The sequence below is a fragment of the Nannobrachium achirus genome (genome assembly GCF_963921795.1).
Source record: "Nannobrachium achirus genome assembly, chromosome: 21".
NCBI classification, from domain to species: Eukaryota; Metazoa; Chordata; class Actinopteri; order Myctophiformes; family Myctophidae; genus Nannobrachium; species Nannobrachium achirus.
In genome coordinates, this window is record NC_137828.1 from 34,108,423 (window position 1) to 34,134,551 (window position 26,129).

General features: G+C 44.5%; 1 protein-coding gene across 1 annotated transcript in view; it reads right to left on the reverse strand.

Annotated features, from left to right (window-relative positions):
• The window catches only part of prex2 (phosphatidylinositol-3,4,5-trisphosphate-dependent Rac exchange factor 2), a gene marked incomplete at its 5' end in the record, with an annotated part of 212,214 nt that overhangs the window by 141,156 nt on the left and 44,929 nt on the right, over nucleotides 1-26,129 (reverse strand). The window contains 6 exons of the mRNA XM_080751545.1: nucleotides 8,464-8,608; nucleotides 9,257-9,406; nucleotides 11,184-11,287; nucleotides 13,721-13,854; nucleotides 21,162-21,323; nucleotides 22,568-22,669. Of these exons, the coding sequence (XP_080607671.1) occupies nucleotides 8,464-8,608; nucleotides 9,257-9,406; nucleotides 11,184-11,287; nucleotides 13,721-13,854; nucleotides 21,162-21,323; nucleotides 22,568-22,669 (797 nt within the window). The remainder of the gene's footprint in view (nucleotides 1-8,463; nucleotides 8,609-9,256; nucleotides 9,407-11,183; nucleotides 11,288-13,720; nucleotides 13,855-21,161; nucleotides 21,324-22,567; nucleotides 22,670-26,129) is intronic.

Sequence of the window (26,129 nt, forward strand, 5' to 3'; positions counted from 1 at the left end):
GCGAAAGAGGAGAGGAGAGAGAGAATAAAAGGAGAAACATTTCACAATGGAGGGAGTGGGCCGACTAGGCCATAGGCAATATGGCATTCATCAGGGAACATACCACACTGGTTCCAATTCACCAATCACGCCTACATGCAATCTTCACTAAAAAAGTCCCAAAGTCAAGACAAGGGTTGCACTGTGCTCAAATGGATGCACAGAAACCAAGTATAAACCTGGGGGCTGTACAGTACAGTATACTGTATGCCCCCCCATCATCATCAAGTGATCCTCAAGGTGCAGGACCATGCTGCATATCGAGGGATAGGCTTTCATAGGACCTCTAAAAGTTGTAGCTTGAGGTTCATGCTCACACCATATGGTCTCCTCTAAGTCCACAAGGCTCCCACTTACGACCAACCTTTGATGCCTTTAATCTTTTCAGCTGACAGATCAATTCCTGCTCCAGACCACAAGGGATCTGGTATTGTCTGCATGGACCAAAGGAGAAAGTTACTCCCCATTCCAAACCCCCATACCATGTAACTTGGCCACAACTATGTCCAATTGGGCTTTCTGGTCGCTTTTTTTTCCCTCTCCCTTGCTTTTAAAAATAACTATGATGTTGAAATGGCTGTTTAAGCTGCAGTACCTCGAGTCAAGATTATTACCAGTCAAAACATCTCCCTAAAATTTTTAAACAAATGGAAACCATGGGTCATTCTGAAATTAAACTTGGGCGTTTTCAAGAGACTCGGAGGAGGCTATGCTACAATCAAGAGAACCAGTCCAGTCAAAATAACACAGCTCCAAGGCTCATTTTATTCATACTCAAATACTATCTGCATGTTTCAAATGGGGACCATGCTGTATGAAACAGTTGGCTCTCATTATCTCAGCCACACCAACTCAAGACGGCCAAAGACTGATTTTGTTCGGCGGTTCCCGACATTCGGTCGTGTTGGAAGTCACCATTATTACAGAAATATATACTGCATGCTATGCTGAACGTAATCCACTTAGTGTCATCTTTTCAAAATGCATATTTACCGTACAGTTTGTGTTTGTATGCTTATTTCGCAATACCTATTGCGCAATCCTCTGTAGAGTGAATTTGTCATTACCATCACAAAAGTATCGGGTTTCAAGAGGGAAGGGGGGGGGTTAGAGAGAGATAGAGAGGAGAGAGAGAAGAGAGAGAGAGAGAGGTACAGTAAGATACAGTAGATTACAGTACAGTAAGATACAGTACAGCAAGGTACAGCATAGTACAGTACAATACGGTACAGCAGGGTACAGTAGAGTACAGCAAAGTACAGTACAATACGGTACAGCAAGGTACAGTAGAGTACAGCAAAGTACAGTACAATACAGTACAGTCAGGTACAGTAGAGTAAAGCAAAGTACAGTAAGGTAAAGTAGAGTACAGTACAATACGGTACAGTCAGGTACAGTAGAGTACAGCAAAGTACAGTACAATACGGTACAGTCAGGTACAGTAGAGTACAGCAAAGTACAGTAAGGTAAAGTAGAGTACAGTAGAGTACAGCAAAGTACAGTAAGGTAAAGTAGAGTACAGTAGAGTACATTAAAGTACAGTACAGTAAGGTAAAGTAGAGTACAGTAGAGTACATTAAAGTACAGTACAGTAAGGTAAAGTAGAGTACAGTAGAGTAGAGTACATTAAAAGGACCTACACCATGAATTTTCACTTTTTCTATTTTAAAACCTTTTTTTGGGGTCCCACTGGCACCTTCTATCCTCACAAAGTCCTATTTCTGACCGTTGTGTCTTTCTCTGGTTTTGGGCAGACAGAGATGAAAAGCTTTCCACGGGTTCTCAGAACAGTGCTGTTCTGAGAGTTGATGAGAGTGACGTCACTCTCGGATTCCCGTTTTTTTTTTCAGTCAAAACTTTTTTTTTTTCAGAACTTTTTTTTTTTCAAAACTTTTTTTTTTCCAAAAAAATGCAATGCAGTCAAAACTTTTCAAAAAAACATTTTTTTCAAAAAAACATTTTTCAAAAAACTTTTTTTTCAAAAAACTTTTTTTTTTCAAAAAACTTTTTTTTTTTCAAAAACTTTTTTTTTCAAAAACTTTTTTTTTTTCAAAAAACTTTTTCTTTTTCAAAAAACTTTTTCTTTTTCAAAAAAATTCTTTTTTTTCTGGAAAAACCCCACTAGATGCGCCCCTGAGCAAACAGAGGCCGTTTTGGTATTGCAGCTGGAGAGCCTCATTATAGTAGAGCTAGAACAAACAAAAAGAATGGTCAGAGTGTTTTTTGAGGGTTAAAACCTGTCTAAGACTCAATTTTGAGCATATATTTATACAAAAAATATAGTTTTAAAAGCATGGTGTAGGCCCTTTAAAGTACAGTACAGTAAGGTAAAGTAAGGTACAGTAGAGTACATTAAAGTACAGTACAGTAAGGTATAGTAAGGTACAGTAGAGTACATTAAAGTACAGTATAGTAAGGTACAGTAGAGTACATTAAAGTACAGTACAGTAAGGTACAGTAGAGTTCATTAAAGTACAGTACAGTAAGGTACAGTAGAGTACAGTAGAGTACAGTAAAGTACAGTACAGTAAGGTACAGTAGAGTACAGTAAAGTACAGTACAGTAAGTGGATGGATGGATGGATGGATGTGGATGGATGCATGGATGGATGGATGGATGGATGGATGGATGTGGATGGATGGATTGATGGATCGATGGATGGATGGATGCATGGATGTGGATGGATGGATGGATGCATGGATGGATGGATGCATGGATGGATGGATGGATGCATGGATGGATGGATGGATGGATGGATGTGAATGGATGGATGTGGATGGATGGATGTGGATGGATGGATGGATGGATGTGGATGGATGGATGGATGTGGATGGATGGATGGATGGATGTGGATGGATGGATGGATGGATGTGGATGGGTGGATGGATGTGGATGGATGGATGTGGATGGATGGATGGACAGATGGATGGATGGATGTGGATGGATGGATGGATGGATGTGGATGGATGGATGTGGATGGATGGATGCATGGATGGATGTGGATAGATGGATGGATGTGGATGGATGGATGGATGTGGATGGGTGGATGTGGATGGATGGATGCATTGATGGATGGATGGATGGATGTGGATGGATGCATGTATGTGGATGGATGGATGCATGGATGCATGGATGGATGGATGGATGTGGATGGATGGATGGATGGATGGATGGATGTGGATGGTTGGATGGATGGATGGATGGATGTGGATGGATGGATGGATGGATGGATGTGTGGATGGATGGATGTGTGGATGGATGGATGGATGGATGGATGTGCATGGATGGATGTGGATGGATGGATGTGGATGGATGGATGAATGGATGTGGGTGGATCACTGCTGCAACGTAGCTGTGAGCGCCTGCAAAGCAGGCGCGATCTCTAGATGTGATCATGTGAGCGGCCCGAAGGGCCGCGAACCTCTAGTGAGCTACAACCCAAAACAGGCAGGAATCGCTCACAGCTATAACCAAATGGCTGTTTATTTTATAACACTGATTCAGCCACACACCATCAGATGGTGTTAGATTCTCGCTTTCACAACCAGTCATAGGTCCACAGTGTTCAAAGATGATGGTAATTGGATGCAGAACAAGCGAGTCAAAAGGAGCACAACATTCATACCAGCAGAGTACCCGAAAGGAACTTAATCACATAAACCCTTAAGCAGATCTGCAAAAATAGCAGATCTACAAGCTCAAGATTGTAGAGCAGCTATTTTTCGCGAAGGATTTGGTGTAGAGGGGAAAAGGAGCAAACCAAGTATATAGACCCCTGGGGGACCACAGTCAACTAAGTGTATATTAGCCTGACTGCAAGCGTCAGACTCAATCACACACTTCGTTTTGGGATTGAGTCTGAGCCTGGGGACGGAGATTCTACTTCAGCGGGGGCGGGGTAAAGCCTATTGACGTCACACACACACATACACACACACAGCCCCGTGTCGCCGACGGCGACGTGGCGTGAAATTGCAAAAATACGTTATTTCTCATAACATATTATATGACTGCATGTTTACGTTAGTGCAAAATGGTATTAAAACGTAATGAAACACTATAATACAGTTTATTAAAAGAATTCGAGTCGAGTCTGACTCCGCCATGACAGTTTTCACGGACAAATCAGAGTCCACTAGCGGCTCACGTGGGCAGAAGAGCACCAATCAGAGTCCACTACGGACTCTCACGTGGGCAGAACAGCTCCGAAGGGAGGGGGCTGGGACCGGAGCAGCCTACCACGTGCATCAAGTCTACAGCCCTGATTGGCCCATTCAATGCGCCCGCTCTTTAGGCGCGCTTGAAATAAAATAAAATATCTCTGGGTTCAGTCCACACTACACACCACCCACCAACAGGGGGTGGTGATGTGCGGACTGAAGTATCAGGCTAAGTGTATATAGGGTTTAAGTGATTAAGGAAGTGATACAGACTGTATAGGCTCCATGTACTAAGAGGCGGAGTGCTAAAGTATATATATATACCATCAAAATATATAGTGAATTTGCTTTGGGGCTCAGTGAAACATTTTATTATCTCAGAGTGGAGATAAGGTGGGGATCAGGTGGTTCAGGCTGGTAATGCACCGGAGGAACAGAGTATCACGTAGTCAAAGATTAAGGCTAGCCGAGCATGCCATCCAATCATCACACATCTTCAGATAGACTGCTGAAATGATGCAAGCCCTGTTTCCCATTACAGGATTACATGCAGGAGAAGATAAACCGACACAATTCTAACTTTTTAATTACTTCCACTTTTGTAAAAGCTTAACTGAAGACTGTCGATAGGCCGATATGAACCTCATATTATTAATATGCATGGCTAAACATCAAAAAATTGTTTTATGTGATAAAAGCAGCATCCTGGAAACTGTCATAAAAAGGGGGATAAAAGCTACAGATTTGTATTTGTACCAATCACAAGAAGCAGGATAAAATCAAAACAAAAAGTGAAGGTGGATGGTGCTCTATTTTAACCCTACCAGTGCCAGCCCCTAGATGGCGCCAAAGAATGCCAGGCTTTCTCCCATAGGCGAGCGCATTAGCATCCGGGGACTCACGTTGCAGTGACGCGCGTGCTCACGTTCGTGCACGTCATGGAAAGGTCCCGGATGAAAATGGCTACAGAATTGCTATTAGCATTTTGTCATTTAAAAGATCATTTTTAGGCGATTTCGCCGTAAATAAACCTCGCGCCGCATCCCTAAAAACACAATCCAGAGATATGGGCCTCCAAAGATGTGGTTTTTCATTGGATTCGGCGGCGATTCGCGGCAACGTTACTCGCTAACGGCCGGCCGAAGGGCGGCCGGATTTCGAACACTGGATTGAAAATTTAGGCCCATGCTTCAGAAGGCCTCGGATCATTTTATTCATTTCATTAAAAAAGCCGAACATGTTCGGGATAGGCACACTGGACGTCGTTCCGGAAGCGGCGCTGAACATTCGGTGAACATTGGGGGGCTCAAAAATGTATTTTAAACCATTTTTAATGGAATATATCGTCGGACCATGTAAAATGGCTAGCTGGCTAGCGTAGGACGAGCCAGGACCACCCACGACTCTACAAGCAGCTCAGGGTAAGTCAATTAATAAAAAAAAAATTGTATTGGATTGAAATAAAGCCGAACTTGTTCGGGATAGGCACAGAATGAGTTAATGGCGAAAAATAAGGACACAAACATGGAGTTAAGCAAGGATGGGGGTTTTTGTCCACCGCCAGAGACTGGGGTTTGATTCCTTAACAATGCCTCCTTGGCCCAGGCGCTCCAACAAACAAAATGGGAAAAGTGGGAGGGAAACTGGTTGGGGAGGGCGGTCTCTGTCGCTGCACTTGCGATTCCTGCAGATTGTTTGGGGCACTTGCAGTGAAGTACATTTACTACTGTACTTAAAAACTTTGAGGAATTTGGACTTAAATGAGTATTTCTAATTTCCAATACTTTTACTTCTACTCGGACTTCACTAAATCTCAGAGGCAAGTAGTGTACTTTTACTCCAATACATTTATTTGAAAACTTTAGTTACTAGTTACTTTTATTTACATTGTGATGTCAGATGAGTGACGGGTGGACGGACGAACAGACAGACACGAGCTGAAGGTTTTCATACTGTAGCGACCTACGGTCGCAACAATTAACCACTTTTTTATACCTAGGCTATTTTCAAGTACATTTTGATGAGTACTTTTTCCACCACATGGGCACCTGTTCAGCAGGGAGCAGAACTGGGAGGAATACCATGTTTTTCCACACACATTCCATCCTCCCTGTGAAAATCCTCTCTGGACATTTCTGTATCTGTTTGTCTGTGTCCCTTTATGCCCATTATGGAGATCTCTGTATCTGTCTGTGCCTCCGACTGTGTTGCAGAGACAGTGCTGGTTCCCCCTTTAATGCAAACCCCATTATACCTGTTGTCATAGGACCCGTTTTGACCATCTGTTTGCCTGTGTCCATTTATGCCCATATATGGAGATATCTGTATCTGTTTGTCTGCGTCCATTTTATGCCCATATATGGAGATCTTTGACCATCTGTTTGCCTGTGTCCGTTTATGTCCATATATGGAGATATCTGTATCTGTCTGTCTGCATCCATTTTATGCCCATATATGGAGATCTATGTAGACACAGTGCCGGTTCCGGAAAACCCTGATGTCAGACATCAGCTCTGCATACGGAGATTCTGAACCTTTCGTGCCGGTTCCAGAAAACCGCGTATCGGGTCGGGTCGAGGCCAGGCACTCCCTGCTGCAGCGGGGAACGCGCGTGCCGAAGTCTGTGTAATGCAAACCCCATACCTGTTGTCATAGGTCCCGTTTTAACCATCTGTCTGCCTGTGTCCATTTATGCCCATATATGGAGATATCTGTATCTGTCTGTCTGCGTCCATTTTATGCCCATATATGGAGATCTCTGCAGACACAGTGCCAGTTCCAGAAAACCCTGATGTCAGACATCAGAATCCGAACCTTTCGTGCCGGTTCCGGAAAATCGCGTATCGCGTCGGGTCGTGGCCGGGCACTGCGTGTGCCAAATTTGAAACAGGGAATGAATGTCCCACCCTTTAATGCAAACCCCATTATACCTGTTGTCATAGGCCCCGTTTTGACCACCTGTTTGCCTGTGTCCACTTATGCCCATATATGGAGATATGGAAAAAATATATATATATTATTGAACTCAAGTCTCCATGGCGTGAGTAATCAATAGGAAAAAAAACATTTTGGGGGTGAACTACTCCTTTAAGTACACCTGTTCACATGTGCATGTCACAAGTCTACCACACAAACACACGCACACACACACACACACACACACACACACACACACACACACACACACACACACACACACACACACACACACACACAGTAAGGTACAGTATGTGCCAGTGTGGCTGACAGATAGATGGAGGCATTCACACACGCGCACGCACGCACGCACGCACAGACACACGCACACAGACAGGCAGCTGCCCTCCAGCATAATGACCTCTCTACGGTGGATTCCTCTGTGGAGGGCTTATTCTAATCTAACACGGTGAGGGAGACAGAGCAAAAGCGGTCAGCAGGGCAACAGAAGGACTTCTGCCTGTGATTTATGATCAGCCTTCAATGAGCCGCTCTGTCCCGAGACACCACAGCAAATAATCCTTAAATAAGATTCACGGCGATATCCGCATGGAGTTGATTTCCACATGACTTGACTGCAGAGCGCAGATACACGACGGCGGATCCCCTGAACAGAGGAGTGCTAATGTGTCCTTCCCCCTCGGCTCTCTTAGAATGTCTCGCTTGTTTAAGGAATGAAAGAATGAACCAAGGAATGCGACCCGAGTTTAGTACCAAAATGCACGGGTATTCAGCTCTGGTCTGAAGGTATTAGGTATGTACAGTATTATGCTGCTATTGGCTCTGCCTGGAATTTAATATGTGGCTGCAAATGAAACCCCTGACCGCTACACTAAAAGGATTAGATCCTCATATTCCAGCTCACCTCCGTCATTAAGAACACAGAGGCAGAGGCTCTAGTCTCAAGGAGCCAGGACATCAGAGATCCCCACCTACCAATACAGTAAGTCTGGTGAGCGGTGACATCTACGGTAAATTCAAATTGCTGGAACAGCAAAGAAAACAGTCATATGCTTTGGAAAACAAAATTCTTTCACTATCCCAATGTGAAGTTAAGTCTGTATTGGTTATATTATTTATTAATTTTATTCGGAATTGTTTCCACTCAGATTTACCGACTACATTGAATTTGGATCTCTGGTCGACTGGCTACTTAAGACTACAGAGACTACATTCATCTAGCTTGACATTACCAGCAACAATGACTCATCGTGCTGAGAAGGGCGATGTCAGAGCGCTTTCACACTGGACAAGGCGGGAGTGCCAAGGCTGAGGGCATGTGGCCTACCTTCCCAGGAAGCACTTGGGAAAGGTGGTGAGCTTGCGTTTCCTGTCCTTGATGAGGTGTCCCTTCTTGGTCATGAGCTGGTAGAGTTTCTCTCCCTTCTCCGAGACCATGACCCACGTATCCTGCTCCATACCCAGCCTCAGAGCTACAAAGAGAGAGAGAGACAGAGACAGACGGAGACAGAGAGAGAAATGAGAAAAGCTCTCAGCATGGATACCAACATTTTAATCTTTAAACGCAGCTCCTTGTCTGGACGTGACATAAATTACAACGTGAAGGAGGCTAATACATCCTACTCTCACAGGCTAATTAGCAGAGCCAGTCCACATCATAATAGGTTCTAATGGGTTTAAGTAGGGTTAATCAATCATGGGAGGTTATTCTGCAGCTAGCAAGGGTAAAATATACAATCTGATAAGGTTTTCTCTTCCTTAGGATAATTAGTCACCTCATAAATGTGTGTGCAGGATTATGAAAATCTCTTTCTTACGCGCACGCACGCGCGCACACACACACACACACACACACACACACACACACACACACACACACACACACACACACACACACACACACACACACACACACACACACACACACACACACACACACACACACACACACACACACACACACACTCTTACACTTTCATTTACGACTTGTTTAAAGAAAACATTTCGAAAGTTAAACCTTTAAACATTTGGGAGTTTTAATATTTGTAATATTAAAACCACAACAAAAATGCCCAGTTTTCAAATAGGTTAAACAGAAACCTTAAACCCAAATGGCTTACTTTTCCTCCTTTCTCTCTCTTTCAAGATGGCCTCTAGCCATTCCTGTTTCTCCTCCGGGGTCTTGGCCATGCAGACGAACCACTTGTTCTTGGCCGTGTTGTGGATCTTCCAGCCGTTGTTCACAATGTTTCCACTGCTGTGGTAGTCAGCTGCAGGACAGGAGGAGAGCACAGACAGGAATCTTGAGAAGAGGGGGTCCGTCTGTGTCCTAAAAAGACGTCTCGTCACTAGGGCTGGACCAATGCAGAATGCAAATCCACCGTTTTCACTCATCCCATTTTGGTGTTATTTTTCATGTTTGAGCCATCAGGCCATCAATTTGAGGTTGCACTGATGAGGACATTGTAAACAGACTTGAGCTGAGGAAGAAATTAGCATTGCCACATGAAACATGCATCTAACAAGAGGCAGGACCCCAGTGAGTTGGTTCAGAGAAGACAGAACCCACTCATTACCGTCTGTGACAGCAACACTAAAGGGGACACAATAGAACAGAAACTCTATGAAATGTTGTTTCTATATAATTTAGTAAAACGCAGTTTTATGTGATTTCAGGGAGGTAACACTCAGGATTTTACTGTGTACAGATTGTGTCATACAGCGCTGTGTGCCGCAGTCTTTCTGAGCGCCCAAAAAGCTTTCATAATGAACACCACACATTACTCGGAGTAATGTGCCCCACAGGGGTGCACATTCATGCCCTATAGACTCTCATCTACTGATAGGAGCCAAACAAAGCTGTAATTCTGCCACTGGAGCCTTCTCCATTCGAGTGCCACATCGATTATCACTCCTCCCCCGTAATGAGATAAATGACTGGACACAAATGGAGAGAGAAGAGCATCCATCAGCTTTATTTAGCACCAGGGCCCTTCCCAAAAGCCGACAGGTGCTATTGACTCTACACTTAAAACAGAAATGTTACGAACATCAAAACAAATGAAAATAAACGAACAAAGGCGAGGAGGTACTTTACGCACATGCCCTCGCTGTGTGTGTGTGTGTGTGTGTGTGTGTGTGTGTGTGTGTGTGTGTGTGTGTGTGCGTGCGTGCGCGTGTGCGTGCATGAATGTGAGTGTGAGTGTGAGTGTGAGTGTGTGCGTGCATGTGTGCTCATTATTTTCATCACAGGAGAAAGCTTCCCCGGTCGGGCCCGCTCGACCTCTGCGGTTTCCGAAGTCACCAAAAAAAAAGCAAATAAACTCAACCATTAAAATCATCAATTGCAATCAGTTCATATTATTGAACAAAGCACAGCGCCGTGTCTTTTCCGTGGTATCGCCTGGCGTGATTCGACGTGTGCCTTCCCTTCCGCGGGCACAGTTTCAACCTCAAGACGCTGACAGTGTGCCTAGGAAAGGGGGGGAAAAATAAATACAAAAAGGACCTAGTGCTTTCATTATGTTGTAATTCGAGCTAAAACACCCCTGTCGCCCGGTGCTCCAGATTGAGATCTCCCGTCTGCGAAGCGGAACACCCACGAGTTACTTCACCGCCGCCTGCCGTGTTTATCCGCTCCCTCTGACCCAAACCCATCCATCTCTCACCGAAAAACACCCGATATTACTTCCCATCTCAGCCGACTGGGGAGGAAATGATGGCTTCTACAAATATAAAGCATAATCATTGGCTACGCGAGGCCAAGACACACAGCAGCTACAGTCCACCAAAGTACCAGGCAGTGGTGTCTCGAGCAACTCCACCGCCACAGTTAAGTATCTACAGGGAAAATAGCTTTGTAGGTAGGTCATGTTTCTCTGTAGGTTGTTATAAAGGTGTATAAAGTATGCATGTGTCAACAGCCATGCAGCAGTCATCTGACAGAGAGGAAAGTAGAGAGAAAGCTCCATATGTAATCTGGTTCAAACAAAATTGAATAAAGAAAGGATTTTACCATTTAAACTATTTTCTCACAAAATCACCCACCTGTGCCGTCATCCATGTTCTCCACCTCCATCACCTCTGTGTTGATCCTGCCTCTGAACAGGTACCGGGGGCCCTCGGTTGCAGCCTTGCTGTTTTTTAAGCGCCTGCATTCACAAGGAACACACAGACCACAACTTTTAGCAACCTATCCCACCAAGTTTTTTCCCTTCGCTCTCACCGCGATTAGAATTCAGGCCATTTCCCCAGCATGTTACGTGTTTTGTTTGATTTGAGGTGGTGAATGAATAGATTTGTATGCCCATCTCCGGGACATAATTTTACTGTTTTATGAACACACTGCGTTCCCCGTCAAGCAGATCAAATCAGCTTGGCACCTTGGGTAGCAGTGGTGGGTGCAGGGGTGTCGCACCAAATTCTGGGCCCTGAGTACAAGGATTCACTCACATTTTGTGCTTTAACTATTGAAAAATAGCAGATATACAAGCTCGCAGCGAGCTTGTAGATCTGCTATTTTAGAAAAATCGTGAAAATGTGTGCAAGTCTTTGAATATTTCAAATCCTTCTAAGGTTTTTTGACAGAGGTGCTCAAACTTTTTCACGTGAAGGACCCCCAAAATTATACGTATTTGGCCACGGACCCCCATCTCAAAATATTTTGTTCCAAACTTTGAGTTACAAATGTTCGCTTAAAAAGTACATATTCAAAGATTTGCACACATTTTCACGACTTTTCAGAAATAGCAGATCTACAAGCTCGTACAAGCTTGTATATCTGCTATTTTTCAATAGCTAAAGTAAAAAATAATTCCAGGCTCCTCCACCTTGGGCCATAGTAACTCAGTCCCACTCCCCCCCCCCCCCCCTTTGTGACACCCCTGCATGCTGCTGCAGTGCTTTCTGCACTAACACAGATGGCACAGATAGCATAGTATCTAGCATAGTTTAGTTTCCAGTTTAAATACAGTAGATCACCTTATTTGGATAAATGGTCGTCGGCAGTGGTGGAAAAAGTACTCAAAGGTTTTACTTAAGTTTAAATTATCAATGTTGCAACAAAGAAATGCTCTGTTGGTAGTACTCTGTAAAGTCTGGAATTCAAAATGTACTTGAGTAAAAGTACAAAAGTACTGGCACCAAATGTATTTAAAGTACCAAGTAGAAAGTACTCATTATGCAGAATGTATAAAATGTCTATGTCCATGTCTAAATCTTTTGAAAATAGCAGATCTACAAGCATTGTGAGCTTGTATATCGTCTATTTTCAAATGGCCGAAATGTATATAGGGTTGAAGTGGGTAATGTATGTTTTGTAATAATAATAATAATCTAAATCTACAAAGTACTGTAACTAGTAACTAAAGTTATCAAAAAATTGTAGTGGAGTAAAAGAAACATAATTTGCCTCTGAGATGTAGTGAAAATTGGAAATACTCCAGTAAAGTAAAAGTAACTAATAAACGTAAGTACAGTACTTGAGTAAATGTACTTAAGTTACTTTACACCACTGGTCACGGGTCAGCGTTCCCTGACTGTGCATCTTGTGCCTCTATCCAAGCCAATGTCATTTGTTCAATTATAGAATCCCATTAGGCTGATGGTAAGTGTAATGTAAAGACAAGCTACATGCGTTTCAGAAGGTGGTTTCGATCGGCGCCTAAAATAACCGCATAGAGCTAAATCAGCTCTGAGAGTGTCAAAATGGGCTCTCCCGTGTTTTCTTTTTAATCCCAATTTATTTTTATTTTTTAAGATATTTTGGGGGGCTTTTTATGTCCTTTTGGTTGGTATACAGTAGGTTGACAGGAAACGGAGAGAGAGATGGTGGGGGGACATGCAGCAAAGATCGTAGGGATCGGGACTCGAACCTGCGACACGCTGTCAGGCGGGATTACCAGCCTACATTGTACGTATTGTAGCGTTACATTATTTATAAAGACAGTAATGTAATGGCAATGTACAGGCCTGCAGTTTGCTCTGAGGATGGACCACCAAACCATTCTATTCTGTCCCTAAGACAGGGGTCTTCAATGTTTTCAGGCTAAGGACCCCTTAGTTGAGAGAGAGATGAAGCAGGGACCCCCACAACCTCTTCATAGATTCCATATAGTTTCATCGTTTGACAGCACAATCAACATAGTTTCATCGTTTGACAGCACAATCAACAGTGTATTTTGGATTCATATCAATCTATGTTTTCAGATATTTAACCACTTGAACCGTCAATACTTGACCTTTCACTCTGTACTTAGTCTGCTCTTTTCCCCCTCTACACCAAAACTCTTTGCCGAAAATAGCCGATCAACAAGCTCACAACACCTCGCAGTGCGAGGCGTTGTGAGCGTGTAGATCTGCTATTTTTGGCTACAGTTCTCAGAATATGGACACTAGGGCTCAAGTAGTTAATATAAAAAGGATTGGAAGATTTGGAGGACCCCCTGTAGTAACTCTGAGGACCCCCTAGGGGTCCCGAACCCCCTGCTGAAGACCACTCTCAAACACACACTCTCATACGTGTTTAATGCCTCGTCTGTTCCACCTTCCCCACCCTCAAAAGAAGAGTAAAAGTGCAAAGACACCTGTTTTTCTTCTTGCAGTAGACCAGGAGGTTGTCGAACAGGAAGAAGACCCTCTCCTGTATGTTTCCAGCAGAGATTTTCAGCAGGACGCCCTGCGTCAGCATTTCCGTGCACGTGTCTGTGATGTTGGAGCCCTGGATTTAGACAGGAAGACAAACACACAGATGAACATACACAGGAGAACGGTGTACTACAAATACCACACGTTGTTACAGGACATGTTGGTACAGTACAGTACAGTACAGTACAGTACAGTACAGTACAGTACAGTACAGTACAGTACAGTACAGTAGTGGTTCTCAACCTGTGGGTCGGGACCCCCAGGGGGGTCCCCAAATTATTTGTGGGGGGTCCCCAGATGATTAACTTAATGTGCAACATTGTTTTCTCACCCAACAGTAAACAAACCAACATAGTAAACAAACCAACATAAAGTTTAAGTGTGTATCTGCACATTTCTAAAGTGACAATTTAAAGAGGTGGTGCCATAGTTTTGTACTTTTTCTGTTTTTCATGTGTCTAGGAGGTTGAAAGTACTTCATTAGACCCCCTGGTGTGGTTTTTATGAGCAATTATGTATTCTCTTGGTATTTGTTTGTTTTCTCTTGGAGGCTGCCACCTTGTGGTCAAAAGTGTCAGTTAAAAAACACAGATACAATTACATCACAGAATCAACTCCTCCCCTAATTACCATTCACCCAACACTGTGGGGTGTGGCTAACTTAGCTGGGTCACCACCCACCATGACGCGACCGAGTATTTCCCGGTGAATCTGTGCGCAACGGTGGGGGCTTGGGAGTGTGTGGGGGACACGAACCACTGACTATTGCTGATGATGGAGAGGTTATATAGCTTAGCTTTTATGTATTATGTTATGTAATGTAATCTTGCCGATTTAGTAAGAGACTCGTCGCCAATATTTAAAAGTTATTTGGGGCCATGATGATATCCTTTCTTCCCACAACAAGGATTTATATTGTCTGTGTTATTGTTTACAACCACAATTATTCACGTGTGGCAAGATCGCGGTTCACTAGTTTTTAGTAGGCTATAGACTCGAGGTGGGTGAAGCCTTTTCAGAAGTTAATTTAATGTTTTCCATTTAATGATTTCCTTTATCCTCATCTAATCTTGCGCTAATGCACGCAACTGTTTTTGCCATGTTTTAAGGCCGTGTATGCTTTTCAGAAGTTAATTTAATGTTTTCCATTAAATGATTTCCTTTATCGTCATCCTCCGCTAATGCACGCAACTGTTTTCGCCAGGTTTTAAGGTCTTATTTTAGTTGTTTCTCATAAGCTTGCAACCCTCCTTGCCCATCGGCCCCCACCTTTGCGCACAGATTCACCGGGAAATACTCGGTCGCCACCATGACATCCATGCATACTTAATGAACTGGGGGTGTGGCCACATAAAAACCCAATTTTAACTCTTTCTGTATACTTTTTTGGAAAAAATCTTCCTCCTAGTATAATGATAATACCTGATAATCATGTTTTAGAGGGGGAAAAAAATCATGGCACCACCTTCATCATGGACCGTTAAACACTTCTATAATGACAAATTAAACATTAGCCAAATTGTCAAATATTAGAGGCAGAAATTTGGAAATTAGCCGATGTATAATGCTCACAACGCCTCACAACGCGATCTGCTATTTTCACAATAGAACCATGTAATGCCTCAACTCTTAGTGCTCATCCGGGTGGGGGGGGGGGGTCCCCAGTTAAAATATGATTCTTTTGGGGGCTGCGGCCTGAAAAGGTTGAGAAACACTGCAGTACAGTACAGTCCAGTACAGATGAGAACAGACAGACAGGCATACAGGTGGTCAAAGTATTGACATTTCGTTGACACAGTTGTTAATTGAAACAAGAACATCCACATTTATTTGCACTGAAGGGCACTTGGATGAGCCTTTGGGCTAAAACAATTCCTTATAAAATCAATCAATCAATCAATCAATCAATCAATCACATTTACAGCAATCGCAATTGACCAAAGTGTTGTACAAAGCGAGACAAAACATCAACAAGAAAATAAACAAAAACAAAGTCACATACATGAATCAGATAGAAAGACATGGACTCAAATGTGATTAAAAGCAAAAAAAAAAACTGTGCATAAGACACTTTGACGCAAGCATTGATTCAGAGGGGAGGCTCTCTCCATTCCGACATGTCGCCACTCCGAAATTGACTTCTTATTGTCGGAGTGGCGACACTCCCATGGGCTTAAGGTTTAGGGTTAGAGATAGGGTTAGTGTCGGAATGGAGACATGTCGGAGTGGAGAGATGCACTCGATTCAGAGACTGAGGTGTCTTTAGAACTCAGAGCATCATGGTAAAAATGCTTCTACACTAAACCAGTAGTCCTCAGGCAGTGTGTGTGTGTGTGTGTGTGTGTGTGTGTGTGTGTGTGTGTGTGTGTGTGTGTGTGTGTGTGTGTGCGTGCGTACGTGCGTGCGTGCGTGCGTGCGTACGTGCGTGCGTGCGTGCGTGCGTGCGTGCGTGCGTGCGTGCGTGTGTGCGTACGTGCGTGCGTGCGTGTGTGTTGGGGGCGCGGGGGTTCCCAAGCCCTGCCTTTCCTGCTGCCTCTCCTTGGGGTCTGTGAAAACACACCCTACTTCCTCTCAGAAGATTGCTCAGGGACTTTTAAAAAGACGTGGCCATTTCTAGCTTCTATAGAATAACATCCCGTGCAGCTGAAGCCGTGCTGCATTGTGGCTCTGCGTCTGGTCACCACATTGGTAAGAATTCTCCCGCCGCAAGTGATAAACTGCCCAGCGTTTTACCTTGTCTGCTTTTGGTAAACTCATGCGGCATGTTTGATGAGCCCCGGTCAGGGCTAAAAATAACCCCCCATGCGCGCGGAGCAGGAAAATGTGCTAAGCATTTCCTCCTGCTAGAGACACCGGCAGGCCAAAACCTTGCTCGCTTTTTCCTTCTCCCTTTCTTCACCCTCGCTGCTCTCTTCCACCTCCCTTCCTCTGCTGGTGCCACATCAGCTCTTTTTTTCCCCTTCCTCCTCCGCCCTTCTATCTTTCAAACTCTCCACCTCCCTCGAGATGGTTCCTCTACTCCTTTTTTTGCACCCCCCCCCCCTCTCCCCCTCTCTCTGTCTCAGGTCTGCTTTAGTCCCCAGCCCTTGTCCAGATGTTAATGTAATTGCAGCCAGTGAATGTGTGCACAGAACTGCACACCAGAAACATGGTTAGGGCCGGGTTGCCGCGGTCACTTTCAGAGGCCAGCAGCAGTGTCCCCACTGGGCCAGACGAAAAGACCTGCACTTCCTCTACGGGAGAACAGACACTTCCTCTTTATCATTTTAACAGAACCCCCTTGCTCCGCTTACACCTATTTGGGCGCAGGCCTATCCGCTTTTAATGAAACACTACACTGACTTCACAGTGCTCTCCTTTTCGCTTCTCTCCATCTTTACCCTCTCCTCGTAACCTTTCTGACTCTTCACCTCCTATTTCTTTCACATCCTTGGTTCAGGATAAAGTTCTACAGAGATGTTAGTCAGTGGTGTTTCGACCCACATACTCTATATAATATAGGTCTATAATATATAGGTCTATACATTTTCATCATCAGTCATTCTGGTGAGGCAATGACTTACCGTATTTAATGTTACCTGTCAAAGGGCTGCCAGACATAATAGAATCAGAGGAAGGGTGGGCACCATATCTTGACTTTTATGTTGTATACTCTAGTCTGGAACCTTAAGAGGCCATTTGTCAATTAGCTGGAGAGATAACAACAACAACTCAACAAGCCAAAGGGAACTTTGTCTAGCCAATTCAAGCAAACTCCTCCTCAACCGAAGCAGACTTGGAGAATATCAACTAGACTAAAGAACAGGAACAGCATGTCAGCCTCAGCGTTTGAGTTTTTCAACATTATTTCTTTGGTGCGCAGTGACACAACGCAGGCACTTGAAATGAGAACCAAACTGGCAATTGTTTCTGTGGCGAGCACTTGGCAGCTGTCACCATGGGGACGACAGGCCATCACCCTGTGTAAAAACCTGCCACGACACCTCGAGGGCACACAGCTGTGCAGGGGGTCAGCGCTAACAAGCTATCGGCCCAGGCGGAGGAACAAGAATGTAAAAAACAGAGGTTCTCTCATGCACTCCTTTCGTGCTCCCAGCGCCCATTCCTCAAACACCCACACAGAAACACAGAAAGACACCGACATCCATCCTCCCGTTTTCCTTTTTTTTCCTCTTTTCTCTTTAGTTTCATCCCCAGTGAGAGATGCAGAACCTGGCAGGCAAGCAGTGAATGTGTCCCACGCCAGAATGAGCTAATGTTTATAATTAATAAAAAAAAAGTGCTGAGGGAAACCGCAGAGAGCTGCTTAGGCCAAGACAGTACTGAGCAAAATGTCAAGGCACCCCACCCAAATGCACATTCTAATACATCACACTATTCTTAGCCCTCTTGGAATACGTGTGTGTGTGTGTGTGTGTGTGTGTGTGTGTGTGTGTGTGTGTGTGTGTGTGTGTGTGTGTGTGTGTGTGTGTGCGTGCGTGCGTACGTGCGTGCTTCTCATGTTCAATGTTTTCAGGGCTCTTTCTTAATGTGTCAGAAACATCCTTTCTTCCTTTTTTCTAAAGAGCCTTGAGAGAGGGGCCGAGATCGCTCAGCGACATGACGCCCGTCCCGTCGCAATGGTGGTGACGTCGCAACAGTCAGTGGCCAGTTGTTGGCGACCCCTACCCAACTGGTTAAAGCTCTCTTTACTCCCTGTTTTCTCCCCTCTTTTCACATACTTCCTAACTTAATATTTTGGGGCCTGTTCTCACCAAGGGAGCCAAGTGGTCTGCTTCGCTGGGGGAAACGTAAACTATATCTATGCCTAAACCTAACAAAAATAATTCTCAATACATTTTAGATTAGATCAATGCATTACAATCTGAGTGGGATTTGTAACCGAGACACTGGGGTTGAGAGTCGGATGCTTTGTGCTCATGTTATAATGAGGGGTTTGGGACCTCTTTAAAGCTGATGTGAGCGGCAGCGGCGCGACGTCGCAAACTCCGTCACGTCACGTCACATGGGTGTAACGTTGTGGAAGGTTTTCAATTCCAATATCCTGTCTGCATTCATAAAAGCATGAGTATCATCAGACAACACTCAACAGTGTAGGGTTGAAGTGGCTAATGTGAACCAAAAACTCTGGCAGAGAGATTTCGTAAATGTGCTGCAGTACAACAACATGCTCTCTGTTGTCACATTAGACCTATAGAACAAACACGCACACACGCACACACACACACACACACACACACACACACACACAGAAACAGGACCGTCTCAGTCACATGAGTCACACGCGAGGAGGTCTTTGCATGCTCTGTCATACTTTATCATATCCATATCTGAGGGCAACAAAGCACAGATTCAACTTGAAACGCTGCGTTTCTGTTTGATCACAGCAGCAAATGCTTTTTAATCAAAAGCCGTTTTGTGAGGTTTTCCTTGAAGAGTCACAGACTCTTAAGAATCCACTTACTCCTCTTGTATGAATCCATTTTCGTAGTAACCAGCGTTAATCACCAGACTCTCTATAATCAGATTGTCTTGTGTGCATGGGTCAGGGAAGCCTTCAGGCGCACTCTGCTTGAGGGCCAGGTCAATTACGTAAGCATCCCCCAGAACCCTTACAATTACCACCATTGTATTACCACCGCTGCCACAAACTACGCCTATTGATCCCTTATTAAGGAAGAACTAGCACAGGGGGGGTGGAATTATAATCTGATTACCTCAAACCCCCATGGCAGTGATCTACCTGGTGATGATTGGACAAGTCACCAAAAAGCGAGATCCGCCTTAACTATAAGCTCATCCTGGCAGAAAGAATTTGAGAATGGTGAATACAAGTCATTGTTCCCAGAGTGCATGAGAAAGCTTAAAGCAGCTGCGAAAAAAGAATAGTCACACCACCGCGCATTCTAGTTCAATTGCTAGCACTATAGGCTGAGTGGCTCTCAATAAGTCATGATTTAAGCTCTGCAGTGTGAGTTACAAGGGCTATAAAACCCTACAGCAAGGCCATCTGGACACTATAGCACATCAGCTCACTTTAATAGCTTAGGATTTTAACTAAACGCTGTGTATCAATTATCCTTAGATCGCAGAGTCGAATGTGGCTTGAAGGAGATTGCCTCTTTGCGGAATTTACAGTTCAGATCAATTACGTGTCACCTTAATATAGCCAATACCGCCATTGAAAGTAAGGGCAGTTCAACTGCTTAATCTACTAGCATCCCTATTCTGGGCATGTCAAAAAGTGAATATCTAACTATTAATTTAGCGAATATCTGTCCGTCCGTCTGACCATCTGCATTCTGACATCACTGATACTACACAGTTTCGCCGCCATGGTAACTGTCTGTCTGCATGCTACTCTGACGTCATATACTGACATCAAAGACTGGCCAGGACATGGAACAACATGTATGGGCATAAATATCTGCCCAATGGGCACTCCAACATTACGTCTGAGACTCCTTCATTCAATCCCTTAGATACTGTGCACACGCGCACAACCCCCGGGCACAGGACTAGTTTGGCTAACATGCAGTATTTCTGGTCTCTATACTGCCTCCATGGAAGGAGAGGAATGTCCGCACACTGGAATAGGAGCTCCCACGAGTAGTTTATTCAAATATTCAGCATGACAACGTTTCGACCCCTCATGGGATCTTCATCAGGTCTAGTGAAGGACTGAGTAGGCTAGCCAGTTAAATAACCAGAAAGAGGACACATTAGTGACATGCGCGACAGCTGGGGTGATCAACTTAAAGACACACCCTAACACTGTTAACTGTTATACAGATCTTGGTGGGTGTGTCTTTAAGTTGATCACCCCAGCTGTCGCGCATGTCACTAATGTGTCCTCTTTCTGGTTATTTAACTGGCTAGCCTACTCAGTCCTTCACTAGACCTGATGAAGATCCCATGAGGGGTCGAAACGTTGTCATGCTGAATATTTGAATAAACTACTCGTGGGAGCTCCTATTCCAGTGTGCGGACATTCCTCTCCTTCCATGTATGTATTTTTTTGCCCAGCACCTGGTACTACTTTTTTTTGGATGTGCGTGCTCCCCTCTTGAACTCTATACTGCCTCCCCCTGGCCAGCCAGAAAATATCTGAACATTTAATGGAAATGTAATTGGGAGCTTGTAGATCTGCTATTTCCGAGGAAGAGATTTGGTGCAGAGGGAAAACAATGTGGGGGCCAAGTACAGACCCCTGGAGGACCCCGGTCCATATATAGGGTTTAGTTAAAAGTACTTTTCTGAGCAATCGCAGACAGCAGGCCCCCTTACCTTAATAGCGCGGACCGAATGCGACCTGACGTGTCAATGAGAAATATGAAACTAGCCGCTTTTAGATTTGAGTATTCTGTTGGGGTTTCTCACCTCCCAGCCCTCAATGTGAGACTGCCACTCCTCCAGAACCTCCAGCTTTTCCATCTGTCTCTTGGCTTCATTCATGTTGGAGCACACAGCCTTCATCACCTGCAGAGACTCCTGCACCAACCCAAAGTCATTGTGCTTCTTGGGCGTCCTCTTCAGCAACTCCTGAACACACACACACACACACACACACACACACACACACACACACACACAGAAAGGACACGTTCAGATTGATTAATTTATGTCCACAGACAGAGCAAATAAGCAATTTGTTCATGACAAATACACACAACCACTGGCCTACATGACATATCACTATATCAAAATCAGAGGAAGCATAGAGGCTGTGCACACGCACGCACGCACGCACGCACACACGCACGCACGCACGCAAGCACATTAAAATGTGTACTGTAAGACCAGATCACATGTACTGTACATCCGTGTGCCCTACTCCACCTGCCGAGCCATGCCTATACCATTTAAATGACATAATTCAAAATACAGGAAAGGTTTAGCTCTGCACCATTTGTGACTGTCATAGCTTTCTTTTGAAAGAAAAACATATAATTTGCTTCCATTTCAAGTCCGCGCTACCTTTGCCTTTCCGACATCTCTGCTTCTCATCTCGCAGTGGTTTCTGAGTTTACAGCTCATAGAATCTGGCTGTGTACAAAGCCCGGCTACTGCACGCCGCGGTCCAGCGAGAACGATGGCAATCTCTGGGACTGCAGTCTAAACACTGGCGTTCAGCATGTCAGTTACTATAGGGCAGATTTACATTGTTCTGGATGTTTCTGCAGCCACCGATGGCAATCTGCGGTATTTTACAGGGAGGAGGAATGACGGCCCTGGCAGTTCCAGCTGCAAGTCTTCTAAACGGCAGAGCATCAGATTACTCCTCCCCGAGTCCTCTCATTACTGTTATTACATCCCTGTGCCCGTGCAGCCAGCTGTTTAGATTATGGCCGTGTGAATTAATAGATCTAAACGAGATGGATGGGATGGGACAGCTCAGATCACCAACACAAATAAGCGCTTTATCGCATATTTCGTTGGGGTGGAGGGGTCAGACATCAACGAGGCAATGTGCGGGTATGAGAGAGAGAGAGTACACTGTGTTTAAGCTGGGACTAAGCTCGGGGAAGGAGAGGTGATGATAGACCCCGTGTTATTCTAACTATGCGATTCTGCTGGAGGAACCACAGCGGAGATGTGTTGGAATATGAGCCCAGTGTTTCATTAGGGAAGGAGAGGTTGATATGAACAGGACGGAGCGGCCCTTTGCTAATGACTAGGCAGCGGCGGTGGGTGAAGTGAAGGGTGGACGTCTCCCTGCCGAGGCGGCACATGGGTGTGGTGTCCTCACAATACAGAGTTTAGAATGCACACAAGGCCATACTCACCCTGAGCAGCAATGGGTACTTGCATATCCTTTGAATGGGTGCGACCAGGTAACCTTCCAGTGGAACGTCTGTGTTCTTTCTACCTCCCAGCAGCATGCAGTTCTGATGAGGAGAACGTCAAGAGGAGAGGGAGAAGGGAAACGACAAGGAGGAGGACAGGAAATATTGAGAACATCAGAAGTTACTTTGCAGATATAAGTTATAATATTACAAAACACAGTGGGCACGGTGGCGCAGTCAGTAGCGCTGTCGCCTCACAGCTGAAGGTCCTGGGTTCGATTACCACTGTGGGCGCTGGGGGCGTGTTCTCTCCTCCGCACCATCAGTGCCCATACCCCAAAAGGGCCTTTCTGCGTGGAGTTTGCATGTTCTCCCAGTATCTCCTAGGGTAGGTACCCTCACAAAAAACATGCAGTAATCCTGGTCTCTATACTGCCTCCCCCTGGCCAGCCAGGGCGCCTAATGGAGGGGAGAGGAACTGGTTGGAATAATGTGTTCCTTCCACGCGTTATGTCCAGCTGGGGAAACTCCCCCCTGTCAGGTGAAAAGAAGCGGCTTGGACTCCTCATGCATAGAAGGAAGCATGAGGTCAGTCCGTTGCTCTCCCCAGGTTGGCAGAGTGAGGATTACATTACATTAGACAATTGGCACTGGGTGAAAAATGGTATACAATCGTTAATCGTGGGATAACACTTTTTTTTGTTTGTATTCCTACATTAAAGTATTGATACTTTTACTTAAGTAACATTTTAGTACTTTTTCCACCACTGCAGTGCATTTAGAATGACAAGCTATACATTTTGCCACAGCAGGCGATGGTCACTCCCCTACAGGCATGTGACCGTACCCTTCGTGACCTATCCCTACGTCAATTGTGAAGATAACATTTGAAATTTGTTTAGGCCCAAAACTGACGGAAGTGATTACATCAGCGGAAAGCACCTGGCAAGAACCTACAGATGACCCCGGTTCTCAGTCGATGAAAGCGACCGTTAGGGAGGTTAATGTTAGCGAGTTCAAAACATAAATATCTATTCTCACCTCCTTCTCAACAGAGATTATGATTATTTAAACGGGTCAGGCTGTGTGCCAGGGGTTTAGTGGGGGGTCAGTGGGTGAAGTATGTTCCACCGGGGTCATTGTGGAGGATAGGGGGGTGACCTGAGGTCTATGAAACCCAAGGCCAAGTGCAGGTTGGGGGAGGGTAACATGAGATCCACAAACCCCGATGCACCACTGGGTCTTCACCAGGTCAAGGCTATAAAAGTCCCATCACCACATCAAATTCAATTAACATCTTAGCCCCCCTACCGGTCACCTAGTCCCTGCACGCAGTAACATTCAATCAGCAATATTCTTTCCTTCCATGGCGTGTGTTACTGTACTTAAGTACAATTTTGAGGTACTTTTACTTCTACTCCACTACATCTCAGAGGCCAATATTGTACTTTTAGTCCACTACAATTATTTGAAAACTACTTGTTAGTAGATTTTTATTATTATTACAAAACATGCATTAACCACTTAAACCCTATATACAGTACATTTTGGACATTAGAAAATAGCATATCTAGAGGCTCACAATGTGTCGCATTGTGAGCTTGTAGAACTGCTATTTTCAAAAGATTTTTAAACATTTGAAAACTTGAAATGGGACATTCTGCATGAGTACTTTTACTTTTGGTACTTTAAGTACAGTACATTTTTAAACCAATAATTTTGAATTCTGGACTGTTACTTAAAATGTGAGTACTTTTTCCACCACTGCTAGGCACTGCCTCGTGCCAGCTCACACAAGTCAACCAATGCAAGCATCTGAAAGTATAAGGTAATTACTACAGTTCTCCTGGCTGGGTGGCTGGGTGGGTGGGAGGGGTCTCAATGCTGTAGGTCTCGGTTTCAAAGCACTCTCTTTTTATGGATGCCTTAAAACATGAGCGACTGGGCGTTGCGATACAGATGTGCCTATACAGTAACCTGGCACTGCATTACAAACCAGAAAGGCCTGCGAGGTCGAGTGCCGAGTATGGAAAGAAAAAGAGACTGCAGTGTAGGGCTGTAATCTAGCCCTGTTTTAGGGATTCGAACTTCGGGGGGGATTTTCCGAACGGACCATCGAACCTTCGATTTTTAATTAATTGAATAAAAATCGAACAATCAGACCATCGAACCATCGAACGTACTGTACCTTTAACCAGCTAAAACAGTATAGGAAATGTGTTAAATGCCCTGTTTTATCGATTGAAAACGCGTTGATGTGTGACCGCATTAACAACTTGGGTGCCAAACTTGTTCAGTAACGAGTTAAGGCCACTAGGGGTCACCCTGCCAAAAGAGTTGTCTCGTTCCTGAACAGACAACAAGGGGTTAACTAGTACAGCTCTACGTGCAGCTGCATGCCCTGTGAATGACCCTAGTCCATACGTCACCCCGTAGCTCAGAGAGAGAGAGAGAAAATGGCACGAACTGGTTGCATTGATTTCCATTCTAGGCTCAAACATAAAAAGAGCTTTATCTATGAATGAGGTGAAAAGAACGCCAGGGAAGCAGAGATCTGATTGTTTTCACGGTAAACACTTTACCGCGATGGTCGGCCGCGGTTTGGATTTTAGTTTCGCGAGCGTTTGTAAACAAATGGATTTTCTTCCTCAATCGTCAGTGGACACCCACGTGCACACGCACGAAGCTTCCGAGGCTCTTCAAAATAAAGCGTGAGTGAACAGCTAGACATTTTATAAACCTTAGCATCCCATGTGTTAAAACGTAGGTTAACACTTGGAAAATCCAATCCAATCTGAGAAAATGTTGCGCTGTTTGTTGACGAACAGGCTCAATGTATGGCGGAGTTGCACGGATGATGATTAGACTTGGTGACTGCGTCGGAGAGCGTCGCGTTCAGGCTGAACTGGAATCGATTTAACAACCTCAGAAATTGCATTATAGATCCTTTAGGGGTTTTCAATGAAATCCATCTTTGCTCATGCTTAGGAGAAAGAATGTTTAATCTTTTGGTGTTCGCTGTTCAGAGCACAAACAAGCCAGTCTCTGCCCAGCTCAGAGTGCTCTCACTCTCACTGTCATCAAGCGTGTGTCAGCGAGGCTGGTTCGCGGCCCCAACAGGAGCGGAATTGGAGCGGAGGACGGTCCTTGATCGCTCCAAGCTGTTCTGGCGCATTTTAAAACTACTTTAACGGTCACCATTAACTGTTAGTGATTACTGTTAGGCCAAACTTATTTTGTATTTGGCTATCTCTACTACTGTGATATTCTGAATAGGCCTATCACATTCTGATAATTATTTTTCGTATAAAAAAAAGAAAAAAACCTGAACCCATTAATTTAGAACTTCGATTGCCAACGTAACGAACGAACGTTCGAATCCCCGAAAGTTCGCTTGCAGCCCTACTGTAGTGAGGCATATTGAGATGTAATGATGAAGCAGAATGTGTTTAAAGGCACTATAACATGAAAAGTATTTTTAATAATGTTTTTAAAGATTTGTTTTTCGGCTTTTATGCCTTTTTAATAGGACAGTAGGGAGTAGGGAGCGAGCGAGCGAGCG